The sequence below is a fragment of the Doryrhamphus excisus genome, chromosome 20 (genome assembly GCF_030265055.1).
Source record: "Doryrhamphus excisus isolate RoL2022-K1 chromosome 20, RoL_Dexc_1.0, whole genome shotgun sequence".
Taxonomy (NCBI): domain Eukaryota; kingdom Metazoa; phylum Chordata; class Actinopteri; order Syngnathiformes; family Syngnathidae; genus Doryrhamphus; species Doryrhamphus excisus.
The window spans coordinates 6,559,432-6,576,150 of NC_080485.1; the positions used below are offsets into that span (position 1 = coordinate 6,559,432).

A 16,719-nucleotide genomic window follows, 5' to 3' on the forward strand; every position below is an offset into this window, starting at 1 on the left:
ATGGGTGGGTTTTCTCCGGGTACTCCGGTTTCCTCCCACATTCCAAAAACATGCTAGGTTAATTGGCGACTCCAAATTGTCCATAGGTATGAATGTGAGTGTGAATGGTTGTTTGTCTATATGTGCCCTGTGATTGGATGGCGACCAGTCCAGGGTGTACCCCGCCTTTCGCGCAAAGACAGCTGGGATAGGCTCCAGCACCCCGCGACCCTCATGAGGAAAAAGCGGTAGAAAATGAATGAATGAATGAATGAATGAAACTAGGAGATGCCCTGTGGTATACATTGTAGGCATGTATGATAGTTGGGGCTGGGCAAAAATGGTAATGGTAATGGTTTAATTTAATTTGCATCAGATGCATCAGATTACAATTGAGTGCATCCCATAATCAGTTCACAGTTCCACATGTCCAAAAAGAGTAGGAAGAAGCAAAGCTTATTAAATCCTACCCCTCCATCTGGTACTTGTACAATCAGTAACTGTTACATTTGTTCAATTCCTGCCGTCCTAATGAACTAAAACTAATTTATTTAACAAAAAATTCTTCATCCCTTCATCAGCATCAGCGGTGCTGGAGCATATCCCAGCTGTCTCACCAGCCAATCACAGGGCACATATAGACAAACAACAATTCACACTCACATTCATACCTATGGACAATTTGGAGTCGCCAATTAACCTAGCATGTTTTTGGAATGTGGGAGGAAACCGGAGTACCCGGAGAAAACCCACGCAAGCACAGGGAGAACATGCAAACTCCAAGGGTGGTATTGATCTCGGGTGTCCTAGTTGTAACGCCTGCGCGCTAACCACTCTTCCCCCGTGCAGCCCATTGCAAGAGTTATTATTATTATTATTATTTTTAAAGACGTTTTCCCCTTGTTGCATCATTTTTGGAGATCAGAAAGTCTGTTCTTGATTAATGAGCATAATAATATAATAAGCAGCAAGTCCCATTGCTGCCATGCCAAACATCCCGCCTGCCTTGCCCAACAGCTTCAGTTGATGAGTGATTACGACTTCCTTTGTGAAAAGCCTGTATGTGTGCAGAAATGCTTCAGCGCTCCCGAAAAGGAGAGGTGACAAATGCTTCCCAAGTCTGCATCAACCACCCAAACGTGTCCAACGGTTCCGTATCAGTTGTGACTTGGTCGGTCGGTCATGCGCTAGCAGACACCGATGCCATTTCATTGCCATTGGCCTTGCTCACTCTCCTTTCCAATGTGCACACGGCATTATTAATCCACAAACCGGGATGCACGGTCCCACCGTCCCTGGTGGTACGGGAACCTCTCACTGATAGATGCTCGGTGGTCTCAGCCAATGAATAATTCAGGTGCAACAGATGTGTGAGGCAAAGAAATGTCACCGATATCCAGCAAGTAGTCTTGGGTCGCGGCGGCACTCCCACGATAAAACAATGTATCTGGGTCATGCTAACCCTGCATGTTGCACGCAGACAATGTTTTAACCACTGGAGCGTCTATTTGCATGGTCGCTTATGATTAAGCCTCAGCTCTCCCTGCTTCTATCCCACTCTCACTTGCTGTTAAGTAATCTGCTTTCCAGCATGCCTCTCTCTCTCTCTCTCTCTCTCTCTCTTTCTCAGGCAACCATTGCCTGCTGACATCTAAGTCCACAGGCCGTGCAGATAGCAGCGAGATTCATAGGTGTAAATGTGTCAGTAATGTTCCTAACAACAACACATCGTTACGGGCAGCGCACCTTAAAGCTGTTTGCGTCAACCGTTACTGGCACATTAATGGTCGTAACACTGAAATAACACTTAACATCCAGCGTACGGTTAGACTGTTTTCATTATTTATAATGGGAGATGTTAATGCTGCCCATCGGAGCTGTAATGAGCCGTTGCCCTAAATAGCACGACGTGACATAAAATTGTATCATAACTGGATCTCACGGCAGCAGGCACGAGCTTAGCCATTTTCATTTGACACAAAATGTTTCAAGCCATCATCAAAACACTGTTCCAGACTTGCTGACCTAGATGGTCGGAGCACACTGAGATCTAACCTTAATATGCTTCCAGGCCACATAATTGGGTACACCTGCACCATTTCATGACATCCGGTCCTTTATTTAGCGACTTTATAAAGTGAATACTTAGTTTTGAGTGATGATTTGATATGTTACGTAGTAGGTAATATTATTATGTGTGTCTCAACATTTTGGAAGTACAGTGCATAGATGTTTTATGAGTAGAGGACACCACCGCTCTACAGATGGTGTCACATAGACTACAACTAGAAGTATCAAAACACCTCTACATTGATACATGATACATGTTTAATAAGCACTTTTGCACTGCTTCTGCCTTTACATGAGAAAATGATTGTTGATTGAAACTGGGAGATGCCCTGTGGTATACATTGTAGGCATGCATGATAGTTGGGGCTGGGCAAAATGGTAATGGTAATGGTTTTATTTGAATTTGAACATGCATCAGATTACAATTGAGTGCATCCCATAATCAGTTCACAGTTCCACATGTCCAAAAGGAGTAGGAAGAAGCAAAGCTTATTAAATCCTACCCCTCCATCTGGTACTTTTACAATCAGTAACTGTTACATTTGTTCACTTCCTGCCTTCCTAATGAACACAGGGCACATATAGACAAACAACCATTCACGCTCACATTCATACCTATGGACAATTTGGAGTCACCAATTAACCTAGCATGTTTTTGGAATGTGGGAGGAAACCGGAATACCCGGAGAATACTTAGTTTTGAGTGATGATTTGATATGTTACGTAGTAGGTAATATTATTATGTGTGTCTCGACAGCTGACCACCCTCCGTGGGGCCATCCTTGAAGATGCGATTCCATCCACGGCACGACACGGGACAGCTCGCGGGTTGCCATTGAAAGAAGTACTTGAATACGTCATCCCGGAGCTCAACATCCAATGCTTGAGGCTTGCCATCAACTCTCCAAAAGTCCCAGAGCAGCTCCTCAAGTTGGATGAACAGGGGGTAAGTGCAGACATCTTTGGTGACCGGCGATTAAGCAGTCAAATGTTAAGTGTCTTGTTCAGGAGCACACACACGCCTGTATGGAGAATATGGCAGTCTTCTGAATAATTTGACATTTTTGGGGAATGTTTTGAAAGCGCCTTGCCATTTATTATTAACTACATAAATGGGGAATGTCACAACAAAATGTTGAACCCAGAAGCCAGCAGCTGAGATAATGACTACAACAGCGGCATACATTGTGGGTGTTTACCATGAAATGTACTGTATATGAGGGTGGGTGATGACAATTTTGGGGATGAAGCGATACTCCCAAAGGTCTTGTGCAGACGCTCTAAACCAGGGGTGGGCAAACTACGGCCCGGGGGCCACATCCAGCCCGCCAAGTGTTTAAATACGGTCCGCCCGTTCTTTCCAAAGTATTTCATTGAAACTTAACATACAACCTGGCAACATGGCTTGAGCCAACATTTTCATGGTTTAGGTAACTTTTTTTTTTTTTATCAATTTGGTTATTTGATATGGTCTGCTCTTTACAAAGTGCTCCTGAAAAAAGTGACACGAGCACAAATAGCAGGTTGCATGACACTTTTACAGATACAATAATTCCATGTGGACTGTAAAATATATAGTCGGACCCCCTGTCAATTTTGTTAAATCAATGCGTCCCGGCTAGCGAGTCAAAAAGTTTGCCCACCCCTTCTCTAAAGAATACATGAAAGAATCAATACTTTATTTAGCAATTTATTTCATATGACATTCTTATTTTTTCATCAAACAAAGACTTGCAGCGACATACATAATGGGTGTTTACCATGAAATGTACTGTATATGAGGGTGGGTGATGACAATTTGGGGATGAAGCGATACTCCCAAAGGTCTTGTGCAGACACTCTAAACCAGGGGTGGGCAAACTACGGCCCGGGGGCCACATACGGCCCGCCCGTTCAATACTAGAATCATTACTTTTATTTAGCAATTTATTTCATATGACCTTCTTATTTTTTCATCAAACAATAAAATAGTACAAACCTCCAGAAGGAATAAAAGACAGGCAATGTCTCACTTTGTTAGAATCAATGTAAATCATCACACTGTGTATCCTACATTGATTATTTAGACTTGTATCACCTGGTTGCTGAAGGAGCTTATATTTAATAACTTGTGATGATGTATTTTTCTTCAATGGCAAAGGATGTCACTCAGATTTATCTCGGTTTGAGTGGTCCGTTAGCGATAAGGGCACAGTCTGGTGTTAGCTGTCGACTTATTGGTTGGGAAGAAGCCTGCAAGGATTAAGCAGCACTCGCTTGTCTGACTATCAGAGATACGGCTACTTATCAGTGTAATTACATTTGTTAGCATGAAGCCATCCTTCCAAACGACAGAGGCCAGCCTCTTAAAATGTGAATGTGAGTGTCATGTCGCTCTTAATAAGAGTTTACATGAGAGTTTTTTTTCTATTATAACCACAAGTTTACTTTATTAAAGGATGGATAGATTCAAGTAGTGACCAATTTTATTTGTGGGGATCCATATTTTTGCACACTCCTGGTTTAATCATTAAAGTCAAATGTTAAACATGGCATTCAACCCACAACCCAAATGGACTTTCAGCACCTCAACAAGCTGACAGTTTGTTCTGTCTGGCATAATTCATGTGCACCTACTCAATATTTTTCCTATGTGTGTGCGCACAGTGGCTAGTGTAGAACAGATGTTAGTCTTTTACTTATATTTTTACATCTATCTGATTATTTTGTGTGTTTTCTTGGCTAGTGAAGACAGAGAATCCCTCAAAGCAGCAGCACTTTTGGCTGCCGTAATAACCATAATGTAAAAGGAGACAAGCGTACAAGTGAATGTATTTCACATGTGTGCAGATGGACTGGAAAATCCATCAGGCGTTTAATCGCATTTTGAGATGTGATTTCAGGTGATAGCATCATAAAGTATTTTCCTAAGTAAGCTTTTCATGTAAACCATAAAGATTAAACGCTGGGAAAATACCAAACCCCAAATGTCTTAGCTTCATTATTGTTGTACAGCTTTTGTTTTTAATTTGGAGCAACTTGATTTACTGCAATTATAAAATGCACGTTGTTTCACTCAAGTCTGTTATAACCGTAACTTAAGAGCTACTTACATACTAGCTTGCTTAAACTTCAGCAGCAAGTACTATCATCGTTACACACACTGGATTGGCTCACTAACTGTTATGTGTCTCCCTAAAATCATCCCTCCCACCGCATCCTGTGTTACAGGTTCCTACCTTTTACATTATAATCCTATTGTAACAGATGCTATTGTGCTTTAATACGAAGTCTTTCTTGAATTCAATATTAATTTTCATTTAAGAACAAAACAGATTCTGCTAACACTCATGAATCCAAAGTGTGCCTGAATGCCTCATTGACAACAGCACACTGTGCTTTTCAGGAGGACGAAAGGTGACAGCGACAAGTTGTTTGTGCTTCTTTGTGCGTTCTATGTACTAATCACACACACACACACACACACACACAGAAGAAAGAATTCCCTGGCTAGAATCTGTCCATTGTGTCCCACCTCAAAAAGAACTACTATCTGTCCTTCGCAGGGACAGAGCGACCAAGGCGTGGATGCTCTGTTTAGGCGCTCCTTGAACTAGTTTAAGCACACTGTCCGTCTGTACGGAAACGGAGACAATGCATTAAAACAGAGACATATTTTTAGCATGACTTTTAATCAAAAACCACAGTGTACGAAAATCGCAGTTCCACTCTATTAGGGAAATATTAAAAACACACATTCGGTTTAAGGCAGTCAAGCCAAAACATTCACAACTAGCCACATCACTTTTCATGTTACATATGTTCCGCAGATTCGACTACACAGTATGTATCCTATGTGGCTGTTATTGTAACAACACCCCTTCCTAAAGAATGAATTAAGAAGTAAATCCCCTGTCATCATGGTGAGGCTTGAGGATTAACTTGAATGTATATCGTGACTGGGATTTAATTTCCTCTTTGTTTATTCTTCATAGGTTCCCCGATACTGCTTTCAGTTAGGATGATGTAAATAACATACACTTTTGTGTTACTATACAACAGGGGTCTCCAACTCGCGGGCCAAATGCGGCCCGTGAGATGCTAGTTTGAGGCCCCCACCTTGATACCAAAGTTTAATGTTGAAATGACAGCTTAAAGCTTTGTGCACACCGGACACAATTAACAAGATTTTGCCCCGCCCATACTGTTACCCTACCCTGTTACCCCGTCCTGTTTTGCTTTGGATGAGCAATGAAGCTAAAGGCTTATGACACCGGGTACAAATAAATGCAGGAAATGATTTGGAATCAAACGGAAAATACACGTCAAGATAAAGCATCTCATCAAACATGTTGTTAAAGTTACGACGCTGCTCCCAGATGGAACTGAGTACGATGCTAACTTGCTAATTGGGTAAAATGATTAAGTTTCATTAATGTTCATGTTAAAGGTTAAATAACTGTTAATACTGTACATTTGAATCTGAAAAAAAATTCTCTACCAACATTATGTGGTTTCTTATGTTTTTCTTGCTGTTTTATTATTATTTTACTTATTTATTACTGATTGCTTGATTTATTGTCTATTCTTAATTTGTTTATTTATTTATTTTTTATCTTATTTTGTGTATAGAAAAATAAAAATTAAGATATTTGAGAACAGTGGAATGTTTTATCAGATATTTTGGTGTGGAAAACCGGAACCAAAGTACTGAAAAAGTGTAGGGTATAGCAGAAGCATTGAAGATAGTTTTTTTTACTGATTTTTTTTCCAGTTTTTAATAAATGCGTTTTGGTTTTTTTTGAAAACCTGATGCGGCCCGGCTTCACCCAGAACCGAGATCCGGTGCCCCCCAGATAAATTGAGTTTGAGACCCCTGCTATAGAAGGACATAACTGTTACTGTGGATGTGTTGTTGCTGTATCTTAGGGTCCTTACCAAAGCACTTGTTATGTGCGCTGATGTGCTTGCACTTTTAAAGGTGTAACACATGCTCACCTGAGGTCAATGTCAAATGGAAAAAGTCCTAACAAGAGCAAAAGGTTAAGTGAGCCCAAGTCATGCAGGGTTTTTTTTCCTCTCATTTCGCCATTTCCACTGCTTGCCATGGTGTAATAGCCTTCTGTCACTGCTGCCACTTTAGTGCTCAGCAGATTGCCTGATAGAGGAAGTCGCCATGACAACCGTGTCAGCAGTACATCAGGAGCTGATGACCTGTAAGGGAGGAGAAAGGCTATTCCATGTTGTTTCCATTCATTTTCACATCAACAGAAACCTTTTTGTTTTGTTGTACTGACCCTGGGTCAAGCTCAAGGAGCTGTCTTCAGCTTGAAGGTACAGGCCAACAGGTGCCAAATGGGTGGGGGGCATTTATTATTTCCCCTTTTGACTCTCTGTTTTGGTCAGCATCAAGGAGAAGTGAGACATTAAAGATTGATGAGGACCCACATGTCATTTTGACCTGTCAGACTTTGACAATACCAATATAATAATAATTATTATTACAAATCATTCATTCATTCATTCATTTTCTACCGCTTTTTCCTCACGGGGGTGCTGGAGCCTATCCCAGCTGTCTTTGGGCGAGAGGCGGGGTACACCCTGGACTGGTCGCCAGCCAATCACAGTTTGTCACATATAGACAAACAACCATTCACACTCACATTCATACCTATGGACAATTTGGAGTCGCCAATTAACCTAGCATGTTTTTGGAATGTGGGAGGAAACCGGAGTACCCGGAGAAAACATGCAAACTCCACACAGAGATCCCCGAGGGTGGATTTGAACCCTGGTCTCCTAGCTGTGAGGTCTGCGCGCTAACCACACGACCGCTGTGCCGCCTGCGATACCAATATAATAATAATTATTATTACAAATCATTCATTCTTTCATTTTCTACCGCTTTTTCCTCACGGGGTGCTGGGGCCTATCCCAGCTGTCTTCGGGCAAGAGGCGGGGCAGCCAGCCAATCACAGGGCACATATAGACAAACAACCATTCACACTCACATTCATACCTATGGACAATTTGGAGTCGCCAATTAACCTAGCATGTTTTTGGAATGTGGGAGGAAACCGGAGTACCCGGAGAAAATCCACGGGGAGCACGGGGAGAACATGCTAACTCCACACAGAAATGGCCGAGGGTGGAATTGAACCCAGGTCCTCCTAGCTGTGAGGTCTGTGCGCTAACCACTCGTCCGCCGTGCCGCCCTATTACAAATCAACTAATGATAAATCTTTAGGGCATTAAAAGGCATTAAAAGGCACCGTGTGTCCACTTTAATGGTTGCTCATATGTTGCAACTTTTAACCTGGTGAGATTCAAGATCAATATCATTATTAAAGAGGGTTTCTGCTTTTTCCTGGAAGAGTTCATGAAAGCCATCACATCAGCTGTGACGTGACAAAGTGGGCACTCTTGGCCTTGAGTGCCTCATGCATAGTATGCATAAGTGTTATGTGTTATACATCGTCAACAGGAAATTTACTCACAGAGTCTGTGCTCTATTTTCAGCTAAGTTTCCAGCACAAGGTGGGTGTTCTTTACTGCAAGGCGGGCCAGAGCACAGAGGAAGAGATGTACAATAACGAGAGTGCCGGACCAGCATTGGAAGAGTTCTTGGATCTACTCGGCCAGAGAGTGCGCCTGAAAGGCTTTACAAAGTACCGAGCGCAGCTAGATAACAAAAGTAAGACGCACCACACAGCACACAAGCTAAACAATGTAAAAACCTGCATACCCAAACTCCAGCTAAGGGGGGATGATGCCTTATGTTCATTTCTTTGAAGTTCTACATGTTTCTAAGGGATTTAAATTATGCACCAGCATACTGATTAATTAATTAAATGAACCATTAGGTATTCTGTCAATGTGGAATTGTTGGTTAATGGAGTGCACTACTTGGGTGCAACCAGCAGAGGCGCTGTTCATTCAAATCTGTACAGGAGGTCCTCGGTCTACAAGCAAGTTTAGTTCCAACATTGACAAAAATGACATATTAAATACAGTAAAAATGTAATACAACAATTAAATGAAACAGTACTTTTAAAAAAAGAGTCTTTGGTTGGCTTGCACACTGAAATGGTTGTTGCAAGGGAGGGAGAGACAGTGCTTAGTTATCACTGTTGGCATTGTGGAATCAGATCCTTTCACATGTTCAAGGATACTATCTTTAATTGTTGCAGGGCTCGACAATAACAATGTACCGATGGCCCGGGGCAAGTTAAAACAAAATTTGGGCAAGTGCACTTTGGCATGCCATACTGCCAAGAGTTTTTTTTAAAAGCGGTTCTTGTTGGGTGTTGGTAAAACACGGACTGCGTAATTCCGGTGGTAATTTGCAAACCAATCCTTGCAAATCTTGAAATGGACCTATCAGAATCGTTTATTTAGACCGCGGTCCGCAGTCCACAGTCCGCGTTTTACCCACACCCGTTCTTGTTGGCGATCAACCAATCAGCGATGGTTTGACTAGGAAAACATCTATCATGGCGTCCCTGCCAACATGGTCTAATTCTTCAACAACTTGTGAAGGAAAACAGCAAAAAGTGATGAACCAGTGCCTCCTAAACAAGTATTTTATTAGCGGCAGCAAATCAAATGATGGCACAGGTGAGTGAATCACATTGCTGTGACAATTTGAAGTGGTCACAATGAAACACCACCCATTAGATCCAATACCAAGTGCTGATTTTGCACAAGCTACAAAATCTAGCGCTTCCATTTCTCTGTGGATTTTTCTCACCTTTGCTTCACAAATTATTGTTTGACCGTTGAGCATTTTTTTTTTCTGGATTAAAAACACTTTACTAGTACACAAATGTGTCTATTCAATAATGTTTCATTGTGGTGCACAACTTATAAATATCACTGCTTACTACGACTACCATGTGTAAGGTAGTATGGCATGCCATGTTAACATACGTTTCAGACATTCCTCCAAATACAATGCATCAGTACTATTATCTGATGAATTATCAGCATATTCGTGCAAGTAGTTCTCACCTTAAGGATTCCGCATGGGCAAGTAATTTTTGTTTTTAATGTAGAGCCCTGTTGTTGTGATGGTCACAACTCCTTGGTTCAAGCATGCGGCCAATGTTGGTTATGTACCATATGTCTGAATTGTTTGTGTTGTGTTCCAGCTGATTCCACCGGCACACATTCTCTCTACACCACCTACAAGGACTATGAGCTGATGTTTCACGTATCCACCATGCTCCCCTACACCCCCAACAACAGGCAACAGGTCAGTGAACAACACAATCATCAATTTCCATCAAAATGCCACCATGCTTTTGTGCCTTTTTGGTGAACCACATTGATGCTAGCTAGGTAGGTAGAAGGGCAACGCTCCTATTGTACCTTCAATCCAAACTCCTGCCAATATCCCCCGAGGGCTCATTTTGCCACGGTAACGACCCATCACTTGAAAGTATGAGTATCGCCATGGTAACGCTACCTCATAGTAGGATTTTAATCAATGTATCCCCAGGGGCTGGACCTGACTCTGCATTCGGTGCCTCTGTGTCTCCGCTAACAAGTGGAATTAAGTGATTGTAGTTGCCTGACAACCATTGGTGTGATAAAATCGCAATCCCAAAGGTTCGCTCGTTGACTATTTACACACCGTTTCCATTTTGGAAACCTTGGAGCCACATTAATGTTTCATAAACTTAAGGGACTTAATACGCCTGGTGGTCTTTGTCTCTTATTAACATAGAAAAGTGTCTTTACTTTCTTTAATCATCTTTGGTAAAGTTCCCTGAGCACCAAATAGATTTTGCCACAATCATCCTGTCTAATTCTAATTAATAAAAAAAAACACAACAAAAAAACTGTATTAAACTGTATTAAATTAAACTGTATTATGGAAAGCAGGAAGTGAACAAATGTAACAGTGGTACCCATTATGTCATTGTATGGTCATATCACCTCGTACTTTGGTATGTGACAACCCCCCCCCCCCCCCTCGCCTCCCCAAAAAACCTTAAACTATATTAGGAAAGCAGGAAGTGAACAAATGTAACAGTTACTGATTGTAAAAGTACCAGATGGAGGGGTAGGATTTAATAAGCTTTGCTTCTTCCTACTCCTTTTGGACATGTGGAACTGTGAACTGATTATGGGATGCACTCAATTGTAATCTGATGCATGTTCAAATTAAATAAAACCATTACCATTACAATTCTGATTCTGAAACTAGCTTTAGGGATGGATGTTTTCTACCCTAAAATCCTATAACGCAGATTTAGTTAAGACTTAATCTTTAGTTTAGACTTAATCCACAGTATATTTTATTCATGAGTATAGTAGCAGACTAAATGAAAAAAACTTACATTTACACAATAAATGACATCCTATCAAGAGAATGAATTAACATAACCTCTTATATAACAAAATGTGACCTTTTAAAATGTAATTCCTGTCTCTGTTTTGTTTGCAGTTATTACGGAAGAGGCACATTGGCAATGATATAGTTACCATCGTGTTCCAGGAGCCCGGGGCCCTTCCTTTTACTCCAAAGAACATCCGCTCTCATTTCCAGCATGTGTTTGTCATCGTCAAAGTCCACAACCCCTGCACTGAAAATGTCTGCTACAGGTAAATAAAAGAAGTGTGCCTTTTGAGGATTCTGGAAAGCTATTTTTAAACACAGTTCGTGGTGTCGAGTCAAATCAACAAATATTACAGCCATAGTGCACTGGAATGAGAGGTACTAAATGAATATCCAAGTCAAAGTAAGTGGGTGTGTTTATCTTTTGATGGGTATAAAGGCTGTCTGCGACTTTTAACAGGCATTCATTTAGAAGAATAATGATAATGTTGTGCCAAGTGCTCTCAGTGGTTTTTGCCATGACTTTATAAGTACCTGAGAGTAGAAGAAGCCTTTATTAAACTGTTATTATCATGACACCTGAAAATTACGACTTACAAATCTCTTCCTGAGTGTGTCTGGAGTCGAGACATGAAAGCCCAGCGTTTCATAGCACATGATTAAAATGAGCTTGTCTCAGGGTGGTGTCATTTCCACATTTAATTGGGTGACAATTGGGTGTATATATATTAGGGTGCATCAAATTTGAATGGGGAATTTTAAATTCATAATATCAATTTGGCTGGCATTCTTCTAATGAACATAAAAATGTCAAAAAAGTTTTGAGGAAATCCATTGAGATTTAGGGGTGCCACCTCACGCATAAACTTTTGTAAAATTTCGGAAAATGTGCAATTTCTAGTCTAATTGCCAAAAAGTTGACCTGGAAATGTTGAGTACAATGAACTTCTATATAGCATCGTTTTCTATAGGGTTATCAAAGGGGGCCCAGACCAAAGACCAAGCTGCGACTGCTAGTCTGAAAGGAACTAGTTGTTGAGGGCAGCATCTTAGGAGAGCTGGTGGGTTGTGCTGCACAGTGCCTAAAATAATAAATAAGTGTATATCAGATTATGTAGGACTACAGTACCACTCTCAATAAATATGAGGCATCAGCAATACTGTCTACTCTATATTACTGTTGTTGATGTTATGCTTGCTCAGCTATTAGCTAACTGTCATTAGCAAACTGTAGCTAGCTAATGTTAGCTACAGTAGAAGCAATGAGCACTAAATACCTATAAATATGACTACAAATCATTCAAATTACAAAGACAAAACCACAAATTTGCTAGTAATATGTAATAGAAGTATAAATACCAACAAAAACATGAAGATCACCTCAGAGTTCTTGAGCTGCAGTCTTTGCTGACCTCAAATCTCCATGGCGACCATTGAACTGTTCACCACTTTATTCCACAAAAACAGATGTATGGTGGCACCCCTAAATAATCATGTATTGGAAAAATGTTTTCTATGTGTTGTTTCTACATACATTGGAACACTTTTAGTACCCAGTCATATCAAAATTCAATAATTGTGTTTTTTGATGCACCCTAATATATATATATACGTATGTACTATATATGCACTAACTCCATATTGTTTTTCCAGTGTGGCTGTGTCCAGGTCAAAAGACGTGCCTCCATTTGGCCCTCCCATTCCAAAGTCTGTGACTTTCCCAAAGTCTGCAGTTTTTAGGGACTTCCTCCTTGCCAAAGTCATAAATGGAGAAAACGCAGCACATAAGTCAGAGAAGTTCCGAGCAATGGCGACCCGTACGCGTCAGGAGTACCTAAAGGACCTGGCGGAAAACTTTGTTAGCACCGCTACCATTGACTCTGCAGTCAAATTTAGCTTCATCACCCTCGGAGCCAAGAAGAAGGAGAAAGTAAAACCCAGGAAGGATGCCCATACCTTCAGTGTGGGAGCCATCACTTGGAGTGTTCGAGCCCGGGACTTTGGTCAGTCGATGGACGTGGACTGCTTGCTCGGCATATCCAATGAGTTCATTGTGCTCATTGAGGAGGAATCCAAAAATGTGGTTTTCAACTGCTCTTGTCGTGATGTCATCGGGTGGACCTCAGGGATTATGAGTATAAAAATCTTCTACGAGCGAGGCGAATGTGTCATGTTGTCCGCTCATGACAACTGCGGAGAAGACATCCGGGAAATGGTGCAAAGATTAGAGGTGAGTCTTTCAGTCTTAACAATTCCTTCTTTTTAAACTTCCTGAATTACTGCTAATGTGGACCTTTGGAGAGAACAAGTGAATGTTTGTATCTTATGACTATGCTGGAGCCTATCCCAGCTGACTTTGGGCAAGGACTTTGACCTACTTCACTGCTGTCACTGGAAGACTAGCCAACTCTACTTCTGCTGTATTTACAGCAAATTATATTTGTGTGTTTAATTCTGTATTTGCATAGATGGAGTACAGAGAATCACACAGCTGTCGGTTTGGTGCAGTTTTCCAATTTGCTAATACTCAGTTGGTTGAGTTGTCTTGGATAGCGTTCAGAATGTAAGACCCTTGTTGGTATTGGCTAATTTGTTATGAATCTCGCAAACATTTTTTGTTACTGTGTTATGCATATTTGTGGCAAATATTTGACCATTTTCTGCTGTCTTTAATTAATTTCCTCTTTAATTATATTTCAGTATTTCTATTTTTTCAGTTTTTGGGTCTGAAAGACTAACATCAGAAGACTATTTATGACTTTCTCATTATGGTTTTAACATATTAGACATGAAATAACACAGCTGTAGTTGCCTTTAAACTCTTTTTATTCTTTGTTTACAATGTGCTGGCTATGGGATCACTGCATGTTAGCCTTCAAATTTATTCATTCTAAACTTAAGGGTCTCAAAGTGAATGAGGAAGAAGGACAAAGTAAGAAGAAAAAACACTTACCACTTCCACACGAAATGGGAGGACAACCTTTTTTTCCCCTATATGTCAGGCAAGCAGTGTGAATGTAATCTAATGTCATATCTCATCAGTGTAACATTACTGATGTTTTGCCACGAAATGGCAATCATTTATTCAATAATTACTTTTTGAAAAAAATGCATTGTTCGACCCGTGACGCAGTGAGAGACAACAGTAAAAACATTTATCACATTGTTAAACATGAGAAACACTGACCCACTTTAATTTCTAGAAAAATATTAATCTGGAAATATCACATATAAGCAATCAAAACTATCCCATTTGTTTTCGACTCCCCTCCTTTCAACAATTTTTTTTACTGCACTCTTACATTATAATTGCAAAATCACTGCATGGACACAAGACAGCCGCCGCTTTAAAATTAGCATGGTAGAATGTTAGGCTTCAAATTTATTCATTCTAAACTTAAGGGTTGCAAACAGAATGAAGAAAAAGGTCAAAGTAAGAAGCAAAAAAACTTACCACTTCCACACAAAATGGGAGGACAACTTTTTTCCCCCTATGTCAGGCATGCAGTGTGAATGTAATGTAATCTAATGTCATAACTGATGTTTTGCCACGAAATGGCAATCATGTATTCAATAATTACTTTTTGAAAAAAATGCATTGTTCGACCCGTGACAGTGAGAGACGACAGTAAAAACATATTTATCACATTGTTAAGCGTGAGAAACACTGACCCACTTTAATTTCTAGAAAAAGATTAATCTGTAAATATCACATATAAGCAATCAAAACTATCCCCTCCCTTCAACAAAAAACACACTGTATTCTTACATTATAATTGCAAATCATGAGCTTTTATATGGGCCCGAGGACGGAGACTTTGCATAATGTGAATCACACGGAAAGCCCTAGTATTCTTCAAAAGTAGTAACCTTACTGTAGTTGTTATACTCATCATAAGAATGAACAGAGCAGCCATATTATCATTTCTGATTAGCCAGAGGAGATGTCTTCCTCATTGGACATGCAAATCTCTCACATTTTGCACTGCCCTTGCCCATGGGATTTATGAAGGGTATTTCACAAAAAGAAGTAGGATAGTACCGTAATAGTAAGCCTGTCTGAAGTGACTCTGCACATTTTAATCCAAAAGGTGGTTTTGCAAATGTCCTGGAAGTTGACCCAAATAATGTTACATTGGAAGGATTTAAAGACAGCCTAGCCTGTGATGTAATGTGTATAAACTGGCCACTGTATGATGCAGTGTCAGAGCAGCACTAAAAGCTTTGTGGTAACATCCTGTTCGGCGAGGTGGTGGTGCGCTCGGGGCCCTATGTTTTGAATTTTACTGGACAAGTCATCACAGTCCTATGTGTGGTCCCTTCCTCCAGAGTTCCATGTGTGTGCATTGGTGAAAGTATCATCTTTGGATTACAATGATGAAAACATTGATTTTTTTTTTTTGAAGATTCCATTTTTCACTGCATATTAGTATGTTAAATCTCCTCAGATTTGGACTGCTGGGGTTGTAACATTTTAAGCTGCTCTGCAGAATTGGAATCAGCATTTTTTTTTAAAGTCACAGTGCTTCATTTATTATGTAGAGCCCTTGTGATTATGTATTTTTTTTGGTTCAATCTATGTGTCACATGACAATCACGCTCTCATATTCGTCATCAGTCTAATGCTAAAGTTTGACTTCCACATGTTTTATCTTTGAACAGTAGCAAATCCTAAACGGAACATAAGCAGAAATAATCAGTTATTGGGTAAAATATTGCACCATAATAAAACATTTATTGACTAAACAATACTTTAAGCCATAGCTTAGCAAAAAAAAGTTAAGAACAACATTAAAGTGTTCTGAATTTTGATGAGTGACATATTCAATAAGTCACTGAGCAGCTCACGTTCAGCAATATCATACATAAGTAAAAGAAAATGTAATACATATACTTAATATGGATGATGGGTGACTGATTAGGGAGTAATACTACCTCTAAGGAGTCAATGTCACAGCAGTGTACCTTTCAACACATCTTTTATTATTGTTGACTTAATCATATTGTACTGAGAAACCATGAGTGTATTATGTGTCCCAAAAAGGTCAGAAATGTATTTTTACTTCTTGTTCTCACCCCTCTGTGTATGAAGAAACCCTGAAGTCTCACAGAATTAGGCCAAAAGTGAGGCATAATATTCGTCGGAACTCATATCGAAGTTAACACTTAATTACACTCACATTGTACACAGAATTACATAAAATAAGTAATAAAAACAATAAATACAAGAATGAAATGAAACTAATAAAAAGCACTATGCTGCTTAGTTATTACTGTCACCAGGAGTCCCGGGTTCGATTCCTTGCTCGGGTATCTCATTGTGGAGTTTGCATTTTCTCCCCGTGCAT

The 16,719-nt window shown here is 40.2% G+C and overlaps 1 protein-coding gene across 7 annotated transcripts in view; it reads left to right on the forward strand.

The window, feature by feature from the left end:
• The window catches only part of LOC131108086 (signal-induced proliferation-associated 1-like protein 2), a 104,248-nt gene that overhangs the window by 55,206 nt on the left and 32,323 nt on the right, over positions 1-16,719 (forward strand). For all 7 annotated transcript variants that reach the window (XM_058058842.1, XM_058058840.1, XM_058058843.1 and 4 more), the window contains 5 exons: positions 2,807-2,995; positions 8,548-8,722; positions 10,179-10,282; positions 11,480-11,637; positions 13,025-13,601. In XM_058058842.1, the coding sequence (XP_057914825.1) occupies positions 2,807-2,995; positions 8,548-8,722; positions 10,179-10,282; positions 11,480-11,637; positions 13,025-13,601 (1,203 nt within the window). The remainder of the gene's footprint in view (positions 1-2,806; positions 2,996-8,547; positions 8,723-10,178; positions 10,283-11,479; positions 11,638-13,024; positions 13,602-16,719) is intronic.